At 48.5% G+C, this 18,979-nt stretch overlaps 1 protein-coding gene across 1 annotated transcript; it reads right to left on the minus strand.

The window, feature by feature from the left end:
* Positions 1-7,265: 7,265 nt before the first annotated feature.
* On the minus strand, positions 7,266-17,141 carry NHLH1 (nescient helix-loop-helix 1). Its single transcript, XM_033093770.1, has 2 exons — positions 13,068-17,141; positions 7,266-9,517 (listed from the first exon to the last, which is right to left on the minus strand). Exon 2 carries the CDS (start codon positions 9,343-9,345, stop codon positions 8,944-8,946), a length of 402 nt encoding a protein of 133 aa, XP_032949661.1. The 5' UTR covers positions 9,346-9,517; positions 13,068-17,141; the 3' UTR covers positions 7,266-8,943.
* Between the last annotated feature and the right edge of the window lie 1,838 nt (positions 17,142-18,979).

An 18,979-nucleotide genomic window follows, 5' to 3' on the forward strand; every position in this document is an offset into this window, starting at 1 on the left:
AAGGCCAGAACAAATGGCAACCATCTGCAGATCACGTTATAGCTCACATCAAGTGGACCCAGGTAGGGAGGGCACAAGCAGCATCTAACCTTGACCTAATCCAGAGCGCCTCCCAAAAGATCGCAGAACTAACACACCTGGTGGTTAGCTTCAGACCACACTAGGGCACCACCCAACCAGCTCCACAAAAGATTCACCCAAAGGGCAGACTGGGCAGGCCCCAGAATCCCACTAAAGTGAATCCTGCTCTGCAGGGTCAGCCCCTGCACAACAGCTCCTCCATTGTAATCACAGCAAGTCATCACAACCAATCAGCCTCAGGGTCAATCCCTGCCATTGATGTGCAAACAGCAACCAAGGATTAAGGTAGCAGAAAATACCCAATCAGAACAGCAAAAAGAAAAAAGAATACAAAAATAAATGAAGATAGTTTAAAGGGCCTCTGGGACAATATCAAACATACCAACATTCGCATCAGAGGGGTACCAGAAGGAAAAGAGATAGAGCAAGGAATTGAAAACCTATTTGAAGAAATAATAACAAAAAACTTCCTTAACTTGGCAAAAGAGACATACAAGCCCAGGAAGCACAGAGAGTCCCAAACAAGATGAACCAAAGAGGTCCACACCAAGACACATCATAATTAAAATAGCAAAGGTTAAAGACAAAGAGAGGATCTAAAAAGCAGCAAGAGAAAAGCAGTTAGTTACCTACAAGGGAGCGCCTATAAGTCTGTCAGCTGATTTCTCAACAGAAAGTTTGCAGGCCAGAAGGGATTGGCATGAAATACGCAAAATGATGAAAAGCAAGGACTAACAATCAATTTTACTTTATTCAGCAAAGCTATCATTTAGAATCAGAGGACAGATAAAGAGCCTCCCAGACAAGTAAAAGCTAGAGTTCATCACCACCAAACCAGTATTACAAAGAATGTTAAAGGGACTTCTTTAAGAAAAAGAAGAAGAAAAAGATAAAAAATATGAATACAAAATGGCAATAAGTGCATATCTATCATCAATTACTTTCAATGTAAATAGATTAAATACTCCAATCAAAAGATGTAGGGTAGCTGAATGGATAAGAAAACAAAACCCTTACATATTCTGCCTACAAGGGACTCACTTCAGTTTGAAAGACACACACAGACTCAAAGTAAAGGGATGGAAAAAGATATTTCATGAAAATGGAAACAACAGCAACGACAAAAAATCTGGGGTACTAATACTTATACCAGACAAAATGGACTTTAAAACAAAGACTATAATGAGACAAAGAAGGATGCAGTAATCCTATTTCTGGGTATTTATCTGAAGAAACCCAAAACACAACTTTGAAGTGACGTGTGCTTCTATATGTTCACTGCAGCATTATTTACAATAGCCAAGATGAAAAGCTAGAGTTCATCACCACCAAACCAGTATTACAAGGAATGTTAAAGGGACTTCTTTAAGAAAAAGAAGAAGAAAAAGATAAAAAATATGAATACAAAATGAAGGCAACCTGGGTGTTCATCAATGGATGAGTGGATAAACAACAAGTAGTACATATTTACAATGGAATATTACTCAGCCATAAAAAAGAATGAAATCTTGCATCTGCAACAGCACAGATGGACTTAGAGGGTATTATGCTGAGTGGAGCAAATCAGACAGAGAAAGATAAATGCCATATGATTTCATTTATATGTGGAATCTAGAGAACAGGATAAACAAACAAACAAACAAACAAACCAGAAACAAGCTCATAGATACAAAGAACATTTTGGTAGTTGCTGGATGGGGGTTGGGGGGTGGAATTTGAGGGGATGGATAAGGAGGGAGGAGATTAAGAAGTACAAATTAGTAGTTACAAAATAGCCATGGGGATATAGAGTATAGCATGGAGAATATAGTCAATAGTATTGTAATGTATGGTGTCAAATGAGTACTGGATTTATTGGGGTAATCACTTTGTAAGTTACATAAATGTCTAACGACTGTGTTGTACACCTGAAACTAATATTACAGTATGTTAAATTGAAAAAAATTCTTGAAAAAAATTATTAAATAAATGGCTTTCCTATATCTGTCCTCTCTTCTCCATTCCCACTACCACTGCCTAAATACAGACTCTTCTCTCCAGTGACTTTACAATGGCTTCCGAAAACTGTTCCCTGCACAGATCTTACCTCTACATGTCTATCTTCAGAACTGCCCTTAAAGTGATATTTCTCAAATGTAAATCTGAAGGTGTTTATCTAATCCTAATGTCCACTGGTTTCCCATTACTATATGGCAAAGTACAAGCTCCCTAACACAGAATATGCAGCCTCTCCTGATTTGACCCCTGCTTAACCTCTCCAGGCCATTCTCTATCACTTTCCTGTCTCACCAGCCCCTTGCATTTTATGTATCACTTTCCTGTCTCACCAGCCCCTTGCATTTTAAGTACCAAACTGCTTGTAGTGTGCTCTTGCTCACCAAGTCTCCTCAGGCCTCCATGCATGCATCCCTACAGTGCCTCTACCTGGAATATCACTATGTTAAGTAGGGTTCCCTGGGAAACAGATTCTTGCACTCTAGAGTGTGTGTAGGAGAATGCTTGCAGAAGAGCCCCTGGGAACACCTGTTAGGTGTTGGAAAGCTGAAGTAAGCACAGAGAGAAGCTGATTGCAGAGGAGAGGCCTCTGGCAATCCCATGGGAGATCTCAAGCTGAGATAGTCCCACTGTGAGTCAGTACTCCTGCAGCTGGGGAAGTGAGTGTTCCTGTCCAGTGAAGGAGGAAATATGTGAAGGGGGTACTTGACAGCACACGGCATAATTCTTTGCAAGCACCTTTGCAGACCTGGCAAATCCCCATCTGTCTTCAAAGTCCAACTCAGGTTTTACCTGTTCCGTCCCTCTGAGTTAATCCTTCCTTCTTTGCACAACTTCTATTCCTTGTGTGTGCTGTTCACTGTCAAAAAAAATTGATGTGTTTACATGTCTGTGTCCCCACACCCCTCCCCTGTAGATGTGGGAGAGTGTGGGTCTATATTTCAGAACCTAGAACAGTGCCTGGCACACACACTTGCTATTCAATGAATGTATACTGTTTTGAATAAAATGAGGTTGACTAATGAAGGAGACAACTACAAGGCTATAAAAGGAGAAGGCTGGTGTTTAAGTGCCACAGTAAGGATAAAAAGGAGGTCGGAAGCAGCCAGGCTCTGATCTCAGGGCCCTCTCTCTCCTCTCACTTCACTTGGGAACCAAGCTGGTGGCCCTGCTAGGGAGGTCCAAGAGTCCCAGGTTAAAGCAGAGCAAGGCTCTGAGCTGGGAATGTCCAAAGTGGGGCAGGAGCCAACAAAAGACTGTCACCTGTAGATAGTCATGTGGCGGATGGAACCAGAAGGTAGAAGTAAAACCTAGAGGAAAGGAAAGGGCTTCTAGGGGAGAGGAAGTGACATAGCTTCAGACCGGACAGCTGTTACTCAGATTCCTACATAAAAAAAGGACACAAACACAACACATTGATGTACACACACAGCAAGCACAGAAGCAGGCAAGAATCCCCAGAGACAGAACACATGCATACACGCATGCACGCACGCATGCACGCACGCATGCATACAACAAATGAAACTGACAAAGACAGGAAAAAAAGCGATTTGAAAATTACAGATCATTAACATATGTAAATAAAACAATTATGAATTCTGGTCTCTATCCGTAGTCAGCAATAAACCCTCATTCACCTCCTAGAAATCTCTGACAAGAACAGTATTCTGGATGGCAGGTCCTTCACCCTCTGTTCCTTGTCTGGTTTTGTCTTCTCCCAGTTTCTTACCAGCTCCTAGCCAGAGAAGGGGGAAAATGAGAATGTTTCTGCATGTGTCCAGCAGGGGGCAGTGTTCAACCAGCAATAATCAGACCCGGCTCACAGAAACGGACTTACCGGAGGTAACAGAGGAGGAAGAGCAAGTGCCAGAGGTCCTTAGACCAACACAGCATTGGGATCACATCACTAACCTAGGTCTCCCTTCCTTTCCTCTTCAGCTTTTCCCCTCTTCTCCTCAGCTGCAGTGTCTCCATCCTCGGTTTAACACGTTTCATAGTTTGGCTCCTCCCAATTTTCTAGAGAACACTGAGCTAAGAGATCCCCCTCTCTGGTGTCCCCATAGTTTCTTGTGCCCTCCCACACTATCTTGGTTTCCAAGGTGGTCAGGACTCTTGAGTTTTCCTTTGGACTCTTGACTGGTGCTCAGGACCCCACATGAAGGGCTTGATTCCCAGGCCACCTCTGGAGTGGGGAAAAGGGTGCATGTATCCTCACTGGTACATGCCTGCTCTGGTGGGGGCCCCTTCACTGCCCTGGCCTGGCACCTTGTGCTGTGCACAAGCTGTACAACAGTACAGGTTGGCCCTGCTATTTACTGCCCCTGAAGTACCATTTGGTGAGCAGCACCACGATGATCTCACTTAATCCTCATAACACTCTTGTGAGGCAAGGCTTATTATCTTCCCCAGTTTACAGATGAGGAAGTTGAGATCCAGGGAGGCATGTGGTTTGCTCACTGTGGCACAAAGAGGAAAGATTAGTGTGGAGCTGGGACACAGGTGCTCTGGTTGCCAGGTGTGTACTTTCTCACTAGCACTGTTGCTCACTCTCTCTGCTGCTGCTGCAGCTGCTGCCACACTGCCTCCCTTCTCCCCACTCCCTCTCTGCTTGTATACTTCTTCTCTCCCCAAACTAGCATTGGAGAACTGTGATCCTATTGTTAGCTTCTTTCTTCTCACAATCTTCACACAGTCAGATTTCAAGAGCTCAGGAAAGGACATAAGAAAGAGGCAGAAAAATGAAGGAAGGGGGCAATAAAAAGGACCTTCCACATAGAGGAAAAGAAGGCAAAAAAGGTGGGCACGGGACTGGAGATCTCCTGAGAAGGAAGAAAGCTGGGTGAACCGAGGAAGAGGGCACAGACGGGGCCTCCATTGTGTGGCCATAAAGGGGCCATATGCCTGGCAGCCTACACTCTGTGTGTGTGTTGGGGGGGGCGTGGGGGAGGATTGGCTAAGAGTCCCCACCACCACTACCATTACCACTTTCAAATCCCTGGGGTCTTGCTGTCACTGGGAGTGGGATTTGCTGAGAAAGAGGGCAGAGGGGAGCAATTTTGGCAGACAGCATTTGGAAGGTCAGGATCTGTCGTAACTAGGGATGGAAGGAACCATAGACAGCTATGGCCTGATGGGAGGGGGTTGGAGGAGGAAGGGAGAGGTGAGGTGCCAGAGCCGCCCTCACCTGGTGCCCCCAAACTTCCCCTCCCCTATCCCACTGGCCCATTTGCTGGGATTTGGAGGATAATAAAATGAGGGCCCCAAGCTGGGAGCTCTTCTAGCCTTCCCTTCCTCCCCCCTCCATGTTTGTTTGCCCTGGAGCTATCACTTACCCCTCAGCCCTCAGTCTGGGGACTCCTTGTCTCTGACAGTCTCTTCTCCCAGCTCCTGATCCTCTTTCCCTTCCCCCTCACACTCCCTACCCCCTTCCTTTCCTGTCCTGCTGGAGCCCAGCAACAGCGAGGCCAATTGATTAACTGAAGAAATTCAGAGCTAGCAATAGAACAGCTGCAGCTGCCTCCTCTCACCACCCCAGCCCCTGAGGGATCCCTGAGGGGAGGGGCCCAGTAACCCCTTCTGCTTTCCCTCTGGGCAAAGTGAAGAGAGAGGGAGGCAGGGAGTTCAGAAGACTGTGACTGTTGCACAAAGCACTTGGGGCCAGGAATGGAAGACACAGGTTCTAGTCCCAGTCCACCATCATGTGTGAGTCCCATCACCCTTGTGGACAACCTTCAAAACAAAAGTGTTAGATTCAATACTTTCTGTATTCCCTTCCAAACCTTGACACTTGTAGTCCCCAGATTCTCCCTAGCCTCAGTTCAGCCCTCCCTCTTGCCAAGCTCTGAGCAGAGCACATTTCAATCTAATTCAAATGGGGAAGGAAAGATATCAACTCTCCTCCCTAAGTCTAATGCAAACCTCTCTTGCTGCTGATGGCATTCTGTGCTTATCACAGATGAAAATGGTACTGTTCAGAGACTGAAGGACATCTCAGAATTTTCTTCTCACTCTCTGCATTCAGCCTTCTCAGATGTCCTTAAGTTTGGAAAGGATCTTGGAAACCACCTAGGTAGGAATGCGCTCCCTGGTATCACTGCATGTGGTTGGGTCTCAGGCCTGTCCTCCTCCTTAAGGCTGGCCCTTCCATTGCGGGACAGTTCTAGATGTTGCAAAGTTTTTCTTGGAGTTAAAATCTGCTTTCCTATAACTTCCACTTATTGGTCCTGGTTCTGACTCCTGGGGCCACACAGAATGTCTGTTTTGTTTATTCTTTCAACATTTGAAGATGGGTATCCCAGTGCCCCTAAATCTACTCTTGTAAAGATACATATGCTCAGTTTTTCACTTATTCCTTCTGTAAAGTAGTCCCTAGGCTTTTAGTCTTCTTGGCCACACAACTCTAACTGCTCTCTAGTTTATAAATGTTCCATTAAAATGTGGGGTCCATAGAAAGTCACTTGTCAGGCCAGGTCATTTCAGGGAGGCAGAGGGGCCTTGGCAGTATAGTACATGAAGAACCTGGGTTTGAACTTTATGCCCACAACTAGCTGTGTGACCTTGGGCAAAACCCTTCCCCTCTCTGGGCTTTAGTTTCTTCATCTATAAATTGATTTTAGGTCCTTTCCAGGATTCCTTTGATACTCCTTCAGCACTCCTTTTTATCCCTTTCCTTATTCCTCTCTCAGTCTTAGTCGTGCTCTCCCCAGTATCTTAAGGTTGGGGAACACAAAATAGGCCAAGAACTGAAATTGCAAGGAATTTTGACCCAGCTTAGAGACAACAGTGGGAAAGGCAATGTTTCATTCCATGGCTTTCCCCAGGAGTGTTGGACCCACAGACATTTGTTTAACTTGGGTTCCACTAGGACATTCAGCTCCTTGTCAGGCCCATAGAGAGCTGGAACAGAAGCACATCAGAGAGGTCAGAAAGTGTCTGTCACTCATTGAGTGCCAAGATAGGGGTACATGGGACTTTAGGTGGGGAGGTCTGAGACCTGTGTGTTACACCTCCCCTTGCACCTCTTTACTCGGTGGCCCTTTCTTCCCTCTGTCTTCATTTACTCACCAGACTGAACTCTCATGATCCCATCAGAAGAGCCATCAAAGCCTAGACCCCTCAGTGCCACCCTACCATAACTGCAGGCCACCTTCCCAACCCAATCAAATGATCCAAGCCATACCTGGTGCTAGAACGAGGTCACTTTAATTTTTCTTTTTGTATGAAGTCAGAAATGCAAACAGGAGGGAATCAGGACATACAGGACACAGACCCCTAGGGCCCACTTTTGGAGGTATTAGGAAGAATGAGAGTCATGGGGGAGGGCTGGAGATAGAAAAGAGGCCGGGGGTACTGGGGTGGGATTGTCTGGGGATGGAGGTTGCTGAGGAAGGATCCAGGAACCCTGGAGCTAGAAGAGAGGCACCATCCCAGCGGACTAAGGTGTCAAAACAGATGGATCTGAGGAAGGGATGTGGGTGTGGTGAGCAAAGGAGTTCCCCACACACACTCAGAGTTGCAGAAGGAGCACAAAAGGGAATGGAGCAATCAGGGAGGAAGAAAGAGAGACCTGACTAGGGCAGCCAGGGCTCCCCTCACTCTGCCACAAAGTGCACAACTCAGCAATAAATAGTAATATTTATAAATAAATAAGTAAATAAATAGATGAATAAATAAATACATACATAAATAATATCCTTGTAGAGCTAAGAGTTTGGTGTGAGGGAGGAGGAGCATGGTAAGTGCAGTGAGCTCATTTCTTCTACACAGGTCTGAGGGCCCTTGTTCTACTGCTCACCCAGGGCTACAATGAGCAGGTGGGGCTCAGCAATGGGGAGGGTTGGGGCAGAAATCCTGGAGGTGGAATGGGTGGGGGTCTCTTCCCTTGCTGAAGGCAGCTTAAGGTAGGAGAAAAAATATAGTAGACAGGCCTTAGGGCCTAGAGAGCTGAGCTTTCCCAGGAGGCAATGACAGGACACACCCTGGAGCTGAGGAGGAACTGGTGTGGGTTTGCACATTTTTGTGGTGGGCTGGGATGGAGGAAGCAGATGTGAGATCTGGCCCACCCTGGGCTGAGTTTGGGGACATCACCCCCCACCACAGGATCTAGGTTTCCCCTTCTCTTACTGCACCCAGGGAGGGAGAAAAATGGGATGGTCGGGGTTGGGAGGCAGCAGGCAGGGGGCCAAATAGCTCAGAGAGGGCAAGGCACTCACTACCAAGTAAGAGCCAAGCTGCATGTGCTAAGCCTCACGGACAAAACAGAAAACAGTAAGAGTTTTTCCATAATTTTGGCTACTGGGATTCCCCTCACAGGGAATCTCACCAGACCCCTCCCCACCAGACCCCTCTGCCAAACTAAACTGAGATCTCTGAGGAAGAAGCTCACCCCACTCTGAACCCAGCCTCCCCCCTTCCTATTCTGATGTCCCCTCCCTACCATGGGCAGGAGAAGCTGGCACAGGGAGGAAAAAGGATGGGAGACAAGGGGTGGGTCTGGGGTCTCTGAAAATTTGCATGTGGGGTAGAGAGGCAAGCAGCCCATAGAGAGCTAGGGGGACCCACGTGTGGCTGGCTTAGTAAATACAACTAGGACTGTGTACTGACCTCCCAAGCAGACACTTCTAACCAGCTGGGCCCCAACCACCAACTGTAGGAGGTACCCATGAGAACAGCCCTAGGATGCCTGTGTCCGTAATAGAAAGAAGCCTTCACGACAAGCAGAGAGGGGAGGGCACTCTGCCTAGGCCTGGGACTGGGGACTCCATGCCAAGGTACAGGGCTGGGGAGGAGATGGAGGTTCTAGGCAGCGGGCCTTGAGAAGGGACCTAGAGAGACCAGGGGAGGACAGGCACATCCAGGACTCCTTCAGACATCCAATACGTGGTTCAGGTAGGAGATGTAGCAGATGGCCAGGCGCAGGATCTCAATCTTGGAGAGCTTCTTGTCTGGGGGCAGTGTGGGCAGCAGCTTGCGCAGCTCTGCGAAAGCCAGGTTGAAGGCCTCCACGCGAATTCGCTCCCGCGTGGCGTGGGCAGTGCGGTACTTGGCTGTGGCCCGGCGCCGGCGACGCCGCTCTTCCCGGCTCAAGTGCTGCAGGTCTTTCCGGCCAGGCTCTCCTGGCTCCAGGCCCCGGGCCTGGCTCCCTCCTGTACCCCCGGGCCCAGCCCCATCAGGACCTGCACCGCCCCCACAGTCACTGAATCCTGACTCCGTCTCAGAGTGGGTGGGAGGCAGGTCCAGCTGCATGGTGTCTGAGTTGAGCATCATGATGGAAGCTCCCTGCCCTGTGAGATCAGGATACCCTCCCCACCCCTCCCTTTGGAAGCCTGAAAGCTGGTTCTGGGAGGGGCAGGAAGGGCCTGGGATGTTGGGGTCTGCCACTGAGCTTGAGAAGTCAGAGCCACTTCAGGGTTCCATGGTCATGGTTCCAGCTGAAAGCCTGAAAGAGAGAAGGGGAAATTGATAGGGAGGAAGAAAGGACAGCTCAGAGATGGGGAGGGCATGAGGAAGGTGTGAGATGGGCTGGGAGGGGGGAGGTACTGTAAATGTGGGGGAAGAATCACAGAAACAGGGGAGGGGTGAGGGAGGGGGCAGAAGGAGAGATAGGCAGGTGGACCCTTGTAAAAGAGTAAGAGGAAGGATGGTAAGAAGGAAGAGAATCCAGAAAGTGAGCGACAGGGAAGGAGAAGTGATGAGGAGGACATGGGGCAGGATAAAACTGAGCAAGAGGATTAACAACCTAAATGTAAGACCTAAAACAATACAGTTGCTAGAAGAAAACACAGGATAAAGGCTTCATGACATTGGACTTGGCATTTATTTGTTGGATGTGACACCAAAAGCGCAGGCAACAAAAGCAAAAATAGACAAATGGGACTACATCAAACTTAGTATTTGTGCATCAAAGGACACAGTCAACAGAATGAAAAGGCCACCCACAGAATGGGAGAAAATATTTGCAAATCCTACAAGGTCTGACAATTAGGTTCGTGAATTCATCCTAGAAAAAGTGCTTACATACCTCATTGCTGAATATCACTATGGTCACCTTTGAAGTATTCCCCTTGGGAAGCTATGCACCGACAGCAGTGCCTAGTCCTACTCTTCAAAGCAATTTTGGAACTCTTTTTCTGGAATGGCCATCAGAGCTGCCGTCATATTACCCTTGATGTCCTGAATGTCATCAAAATGTCTTCCTTGCAATATTTCCTTTATCTTTGGGTAAAGAAAGAAGTCATTGGAGGCCAGACCCGGTGAGTAGGGAGGGTGTTCCAATACAGTTATGTGTTTACTGGCTAAAAACTCCCTCACAGACAATGCCGTGTGAGCTAGTGCTTTGTTGTGATGGAAGAGCCATGAATTGTTGGCAAAAAGTTCAGGTCATCTAACTTTTTCACGCAGTCTTTTCAGCACTTTGAAATAGTAAACTTGGTTAACTGTCCAGTTGGTACAAATTCATAATGAATGATCCCTCTGATACCTAAAAGGATTAGCAACAGTGTTGCAACAAGTTCGCAAACTTAATTGTCATACCTTGTATATTTGATAAGGGGTTAAAATCCAGAACATTATAAAAAACTACAACTGAACAAAACTACAGCTGAACTATTAAAAAATGGACAAAGAATTTGACTAGATATTTCTCCAAAGATGATATACAAATGGCCGTCAAACTTATGAAAAGAAGCTAACATCATTAATCATTAGAGAAATGCAAATCAAAACCACAATGAAATATCACCTCACACTCATTAGGATGGATGCTTTCAAAAACACAGACAATAACAAGTGTTGAGGATATGGAGAAATTAGACCCTTATATTCTGTTGGTGGGATTGTAAAATTGTGCAACTACTATGGAAAACGGTATAGAGGAATATATCCAAAAGAATTAAAATTGGGAGGAAAAAAAGAATTGCAATCAGGACCTCGAAGAGATATCTGCCATCCAGTGTTCACTGCAGCATTATTCACAACTGCCAATGTACGAGAACAACCCAAAGTCCACTGACTAATGAATGAATAAAGAGTGGTGTATGCATACAATAGAGTATTATCAGCCTTAAAAAGGAGTGAAATCCTGTCACATGCTAGCCACACGGATGAACGTTGATGACATTCTACTAAGTGAAATAAGTCAGTCACAAAAAGACACATGTATGTTTCCACTTATATAAGATATCTAGCCAACTTCATAAAAACAGAAAGTAGAATGGTGGTTACCAGGGGTTGGGGGAGGCTTAGAAGGGGAGGTGTTGTTCCATGGGTGTAGAGTTTCAGATTTGCAAGATGAAAAATTCTAGAGATCTGTTTCACAGAAATGTAAATATACTTAATACTATTGAACTGCACACTTAAAATGGTAAATTTTATGTTCTGTTTTTTTACCACAATAAATTTTTGTTTTAATTAAAAGAAAAAAGGAAAAAAATAACTGAACGAGATTGAAGCCACAGCTCCAAGAGAGGTTAGCTGTGACTCTAAACCTTTCCCAGTTGTGAGGAGAGAACTGCTAGCCTTGGCCCTGTGATTTCCTCCCTCCCAGGGCCCCTCGCCACCCTTTCTGCTTCTCTCTGTGTTGGGGTAGGGGGAGGCCAGGAAAAACACGCAGATTGCCCATTGTAGAGTGGACTGGGACATATGGAGCTCGGCACAGCTGCCCCAGCTCAGTCCCTCCTAGCCCACCCCCCGACTCCCAAACACGACCACTGCAGACACCAGATCCTACCACCCTGTACACTAGAATCAGGGGAAGGTATCTCATCTGGCCACAATCCCCCTGGTCAGGACCAGCTCTTTCCTCTAGCTCTGTTCTCAACACACTCAGCCCTTCTTATGCAAGGAAGATTGGAGAAAAGGAACATAATCAGCTTTCTACTGTGCACCCTCCCACAGCCCAAGCTCAGTTCAGATATGGGCTACAGAAGAGGATGTGGACAGCTTCTTGAAGCCACCGTTATTGGGCTTGGCTAAGGTTTGCTTGTCCCTGGGACCAGAGGAGTTCAAGGTAAGGCACAGGAACATGGCCTGGGAAGGATGAAGAAGAGGTTCTGCTTTAGGGGGTGTTAAGCAGGAACAGTGGGCCACTCACTGTGTGCTCAGCTGGACTTAATAGCCAGAAACAGAAGCACTGAGGCTCCCTCATAGTCTCCATCTCCCCTTTCTTACCAGCCCTCGCTCTCCTGCCTCACAGGGGTCAGGACCCCACAGCCTTGCCCCACCCCACTGCACAGAAGACAGGCTCAATTGTAGTCGACACAAATATTTACCAAGCTCTGGGGGTAGGGGGTGGCAGTGCAAGGTCATCAACATCTGACTGACATGTACGCACACAACCATAACAAAACAGAAGGTGGTTAGTCCTGAAATTTAGAACACACTCCATATTCTGGGGTCCAAAGGAACAGGAGGGGATGGCAGTAGTGTGGGAGGCCCCAAAATCAGTACCTTCCGATACACATTCAGTGCCCCAACTCCCCACCCCCATGCTTCAGGAGTCCAGCTGCGGGGTTCTCAACACATCTATCACAGCTCGATTGTCCCTCTGCTTGGTCCCCATGTTCCTGCATCCCTGATCACTTTGCCATGCCCTCCCTTCCTTTCTGTCTGCTGCCAATCTGATACCTGGCCAATCTCCACCTGGCCCCACTGTCCTCCCCAGCTCCAGTCCTGGCAGCAGCTTCTATTTACCCATTAAGTCCTCACCCCAAAATCCACTTCTGGTCTCAAAGTTCCAGGCTCCGAGGATCAGAGAGAGCAGCAATTCCAAGCATTCAGGACAGGACTTTCTGCCCCCAATTCTGCCGTCCCCAACCCAATTGAAAATAGGTAGACCCACAGAGTCAAAGGGGAGAAGTGGGGAAGAGGGAGGTGCAGGGCAGAGAGACACAGCGCACTAGAGAGAGAACTAAAGAGAGGCTCTGGGAGGGGACTTGAGCCAGAGAGTGGGAGGGATACGCCCACCCCTCCCAGCCCGTTTCCCCCTTTACCTAGGAGGACCCTGTGAGGGGATCCAAGCTGGTAGAACAGGGGCAGCGTTGACAGCCCCCGTCTTCTCTGGCTGCTCAGAGCTCATCCGTCTGCAAAGTTAGTGACCAGCTTTCTAGAGCCCTCGGGGGCAGCGCGATGTGGCTGTACAGGCTCCGGGGTGGATGAGAGGGGTACACATGGTGGGGATATAGAGCCCAGGTGGAGGGGGTGGGCTTGGCCAGGTACTGGGGCTACCAGTACTCACTCACAAGCCAGCGCACACACTCACAAACACATACACACCTGAGCTGGCCCAGCCCTATATATATATATATATATATGGAGATACACACACACCCCCAGCTCTCCATTGGCTGGCTTAGGCTCCCCTCCTCATCAATATTAAACAGGCATGCCAGGCAGCCATTGGCAGAGAGACCTGGGAACCCTCTTGGGAGCTGGGGGCAGGGGCTGGCCCTGAGGTGGGGGGGTGGGGACAGGGAGTGGGGGAGCAGGGACATCTGTTCTCCATGCATATTTCATAAGCAAGAAATGGAGAGCTGGGGAAGGGGTGGGGCTGGGGCGAGAGCCAGGGCAGGATCACAGATGAACCCCTCACTCTCTCACACCAGAGGCGGCAGGGACAGAGACCCCCAGCAAGCCCGACTTAAGTGCCAGGGTCCCACCCTGAGTCCCATTGTGACTTTGACAGCTTCTTCCCTTGTCTCTTTTTCCTGGGGAAGAAGGCTCTCCAAGGTACAACAGGAAATCTAGAAAAGCACAAGTGGACAGCACTAAAACACAGAAAAGGACCCATGAGTCCCTGCCCTCACCAAGCTCTCATCCTTCATAAAGCTGGTACCCAACAGCCCCCTTGCCAAGCTGCCTGTGGCCACTCTTCAGGCCCCTGCCCTGGTCACCCTGACTCGATCACCCCAGGCACTCTTTCCCAGCCCCCATTCTCACACCTACCTCATCACAGGGGGTGGTATCAGATTCCTGACATAGATCCCACAAGGAGCTTTTCTAGGCTACCCAGCCCAACCTGACCCACTGGGAATTAGGGGCTCTTAGGAGGAAAGAAGACAGGGCTAAAAGTAATGAAGTGGAGGAGAGAGGAAGAACCAGCATTGGAAGGACACTGGCGGAGGAGGCAGGACAGCCCGGGCAGGCTTCACATATGCTGGGGCATCTAAAGAGCAATAAGAAAACTAGATACAAAATTATATGCAAATGAGCAGTGATTAAGTTCCTATCACTAGCTCAGCTGCCTCCAGCCTATGTGTGTTTCAGGGTGGCAAGAGCTGGTACCAAGGGAAGCACAGAGAGGCAGTGGGCTGGGTGTCAGTCTCTTAAGTTCTCTCCCCTGCTCAGCTATTGAATGTCTTCATTGAACCTTTGCAAGTATCCAGAAGGAACCATGGCTGGGAGGACTCCAAAGATAGTGTGCTACAGTGAAGAAAGCCCTGTCGGCTGTGTGACCTCCAACAAGTAAGGTAACCTCTTGAGCCTCAACTGTCCTTTTCTGTAAAATGGGGTTAATTCTAGCTGCTTCTTAGGTTGCCATGGAGATTAAGTGAGATAAGGTTTGTGAGCAAGCCCAGATCTTAGTAGTACCACACACCACCTTCAGGCTGTTGGAGGTATTTGCCATTTCCCTTCTGCTGATCAACATTTTCTGGACTTCCTCCAGAGTGAGGCATTCTCTAAGGGAAGTTCTATAATTCCTCCTCAAGCTCCCCCACCCCCAGGTCTGGGACGTGCCAACTCCCACCTGGGCAGGCCCAGACAGGTGCCCAGGCACCAGCAGATGGGCTGAGCTGGAGGGGAAAGGAGGCTTGAGGAGGGGGGCTGGGGGGGCTGGGGATCAGGTGGCATCTCAGTTCTTGCATCATCATTTCCATGGTACTGATTAAAAACCAATCTCCACCTAATGAGCCCCCAGCAACAACAATTCTACCTCCCCCACGCTCCTGCCCTCCACCCCATCCAAGAAATTGGGAGACTGAGAGACTCAGGCAAGCATGCCATGAGGGAGAGGAGAGATACAAACAAATAGGAGATGGAGAGGAAGTAGAGGAAATGAAGGGGGAGACATGGGGAGAGACTGAGACCCAGAGAAGAGAGAGAAAGATGAGAAAACAGAGTCATTGGGTAACAGACATGGGGAAGACTTGTCAAGGGGAGATGGAGACACAGAGGAGACAGAGATTTAAAAAAAAAGAGAGAGGATGGGAGCAGAATTGCCAGGTTGCCAAGGTTTTGTGGGAGACTCAGAGGTGCAAGATATGGCAGGGGGGTAGGGACATGAGAAAGACCTGAAAAGAGACCATTAAAGAGACACAGACCTGGGCAAAACACAGATGTGGAAAAACACAGATGTTCAGGGATGGATAGATGCAGATACTGGGAGAGTGTCTTGAGTATCAGGAGGACAGGGTGCAGGAGACCTATAGACAAGGGAGAGGCAGAGCACAGATAGTTCTGAAGAACAAAAAATACTCCAGACGAGAATAGGCGGGGAGACACGATAAACAGAACTATAGAGATGAGGGACTGCTACTGTTCCCAAAGGGTGAGACATTGAGGAAAACAGAGGCAGAACCTAGAGACCCTAGAAGCAGAAGGGAACCATGGCAAGAGGGGTGGCAGTGTGTGGAGAAGGGAGAAACAAGATCCCTGTTCCCAGCCTACCTCCTTTCAGGCCCTTTACCTCAGATCCTTTGACCCTGTAACCTTCAGCCTTGAAGCACTCAGTCCATACTGTCCCCAGTACAAGCTGAGGTTTGATGGTAAAAAGGGGTCTGAGAGTGCTCTGTGATCACCTCCTCCTCCTGTGCACCTGGGGTCCCCAGTAAGTCTTCACTCAAGAATTCAGGTTTTGCTCCTCCAGGGAGTAGGTAAAGGAGAACATAAGCATGTGATAAAGAGAAGCTATAAGCATGGCGTGGTGTAAAGAACCACTAATTGTACTGAACTTGGGGCCAAGAGACATGTCCTGGTGACCTTGGACAAGTCACTGAAACTTGACTGAGTCTGCTTTTGTCAACTATGAAGTGGGGATAATGTTGCCTTCCACATAGGGCTTTCATCACACAATGCACGGGAAAGTGCAAGGTAAATTGTGAAATGCTCACCCCAACCTTTACATCTACGCACGGTGATCTAAACGTGGCGAGAAGTTTTCCACACATGTATATGGGGCATTATGGTTGAGGGAGGCTGGGGAGGCTCTGAGGTCAGCTCAGGTTGCCAGCAACCCGGGCTGGCCAAGGGGAAGGAACTCTGGAGTTGTGTGGGGGTCTTTGTTGAAAGCAGGGGCTGGGGATGGGGTAATGCCAATGGCTCTATGGTTATTGTCAGTTTACATTTTATAGGCGTTCTCTTTTTCAGTTGGGTACAATCTCTTTTCATATCCACACAGCCTTTGAGGTAGATTGGTGGGGAGGGAGGTTAGTGTGTAGGGAAGACTCTGGGGCCTAGGCCTAGTCCTTGAGGGTGGAGGGAGGGTCTTAGGAGCTGGGAAGCAGTGGGTTTGGCAGAAGAGGGGGTGACATATGTGGGGAGCCCTGGGGACCCAACCGGGCTAGCAGGCTGGCAGGGAGAGAAGATGGCATTAACCCTCGCTGTGCCACACTGCCTGACCTACTGCCTGACCCTTCCTGGGAGTGGCCCTTGGCTAGGGTTCTGTGTTCTGGGTCACAGCAGCAAGGCAGGAAGAAGCCAGTACATTCTTGGGTAGCAGTTGCAAATCTTAGATCTTCCATCTTTGTGTTTCTCTCTTTGCCTGCTTCCACATGATCTCGTCAGTCTGTCTTTCTTTCTCCACCTCTCTGAGCCTCTAGAAGGTGACAGCAGGTCTCCACTCTGGTTAACTACACAATCTGTCACTCTCTGCTGTCAGCCAGGATAGAAGCCCCCCTTTTCAGCATCCGGGTCCCTGAGCCCTCTCATGCCCATGGCCCCCCAGGCCTTGCTGCCTTTGTCTCCTAAGGCAGCCTCTCCTTTCTTCGTTCTTCTCCACTCACCTCTCCTCAGCTCAGAGCCCATCTCCAATCTCATTATGACCTCCTATCACTGCAGGCTCCGCCCCCCCCTCCCCAAGCTTCTTCTCTTCCCTCCCCCATCCATCTGTCTTCCCTGAAGCTCTCTTCTTTGTGTCCACCCATCTGTCACCACCAGCTCTGGGCCCACTCCTCTCCCAGCCACGCCTATCTGGCCTTTCTCCCCTCAGGCTCCATTCAGTTCCCTGGTTCTCTCCAAGCATTCCCAGTCTCTCTCTCCTCCATCAGCCCTACTTGGTATCCCTACTTCCTATATCCCATGACCAGTTTGTTTTTTCCGGAAATCCTCTTTCATCTATTTTTCCTTCTTTCCCTCTAGTTTCTCTAACTTCTCCTCAGTTGATGGAGAGGGGGAGGGAGAGTGGGGACTCTAGGGCCCTAGCCCCCAGCCCCTGAGCAGCCAGCCAGCCTGGGCCAGAGGCTAACATTTACTCACAGTTGCATCACCATCTTAGACCTCCTGAGATGTTCCTGCATTCCTGCTCAAAGCTATCCCTGGCTGGAGATAGGGGCTATAGCTGCCCTTCTCTACAATGTGAGTGGGAGATACTCTACCTCTTGGGTGAGGATTCAGTTAGGAATAAACGTCTGACCTGAGGCCCATTCAGACCCTGACCTTCCAAGGGTCTCTGCTTCCCAAGCTCAACTTTCTAGAACTCCTCCTTCTTTTTGCAGATGGGATGCTGAGTGAAAGTCCTGTTTTTTGTGTGTTGTTTTTTTTTTTTAAATCACATTAGGCCACAATTTCCCTAAATTCCTACTGTCTCTGGGTTAGTGCCTCTCAGGCCTCCCTCTCTAGAACTGACTCCACCCAATGCCTTAGAAAAGTTGAATTATCAACTTTTCAAGTCAGCCCTACCCCGACTTTAGGATGAAAGGGAGAAAGGGAGTCCACACAGAACCAGACATCATAGCCAGGGTAGGGGGACCTCAAAGATCAGCCCAATTCCATGTTCCATAGATGAGAACACTGGGGCCCAAGAGAGGGAGTACCCTTTTCAAAGTCACAGAGCATCAGGGCACACCAGAATATCTGGTCCTGAGCATTTCCCACAACAGGTAGTTCCTCCTTACTGGCCCCACCCAAAGCAAACCCTCCATCCTCTAGACTCAGGTAGAACCTGTTTACAGCACTGATTTTGTTTTGCATGGAGTGCATGCTGCTTTGTTTATTTTGTGTCATGTCCCATCCTGCCACCTAGACTTTGGGTCTTCAGTCTCTGAGGGAAGGCGGCCTATCTCATACCCTTTTATGATGCCGGGACAGTGCCTTGCCCATAGCCATGCTCAATAAATGTTTATTACTGCTGCAGCTGCCAGTGCAGATATAAGAAGTGTTCTAGTCTCAGCTCTAATTTTCTGTGTGACCTTGGCCAAGCCACATTATTCCTCTGGGCTAGTTTCCCCCATCTATCAAATGAGTTAGACCATGAACATAATTTCTAAGGTCTTATTACATGGTCTGTTGAAGAAACAAAGTCCTACTGAATAAGGTGTAATCTCGGTACACAACACCAGACTCTGGATGAAAAGACTGTCCTCTCAGGATAGGCCTTTGGGAGTAGTGACCTAGATGGGACCCAGTAGTGGGAAACAGGAGAGTAAACACTTCACTTAGAGGAGTTGGGGAGAGACACCAGCTGACAGGAAAGCCATCAATGTTGAGGGACAAGGTGTCACAAGAGGCAGAGGCTGGGTCCTGGAGCAGGATGGTCAGTTACTCAACTTTCTGCATGGGCTGGGTGGAAGAGAAGGTGCAATGAGAACTATCAACGGGTAGGAGTAGAAGGAAGGGAAGCCCTGTGGGAAAGGGAAGGGCTGGAAAATAAATTTCAGAAGGCAGAGGGGTGAGCAAGCCCAGAGCAAGT

Source organism: Rhinolophus ferrumequinum, chromosome 22, assembly GCF_004115265.2.
Source record: "Rhinolophus ferrumequinum isolate MPI-CBG mRhiFer1 chromosome 22, mRhiFer1_v1.p, whole genome shotgun sequence".
Lineage (NCBI taxonomy): Eukaryota > Metazoa > Chordata > Mammalia > Chiroptera > Rhinolophidae > Rhinolophus > Rhinolophus ferrumequinum.

What these genes read in the sequence shown, in the direction of transcription:
- NHLH1 (XM_033093770.1), bottom strand. Translation starts at nt 9,345, where the DNA reads ATGATGCTCAACTCAGACACCATGCAGCTGGACCTGCCTCCCACCCAC.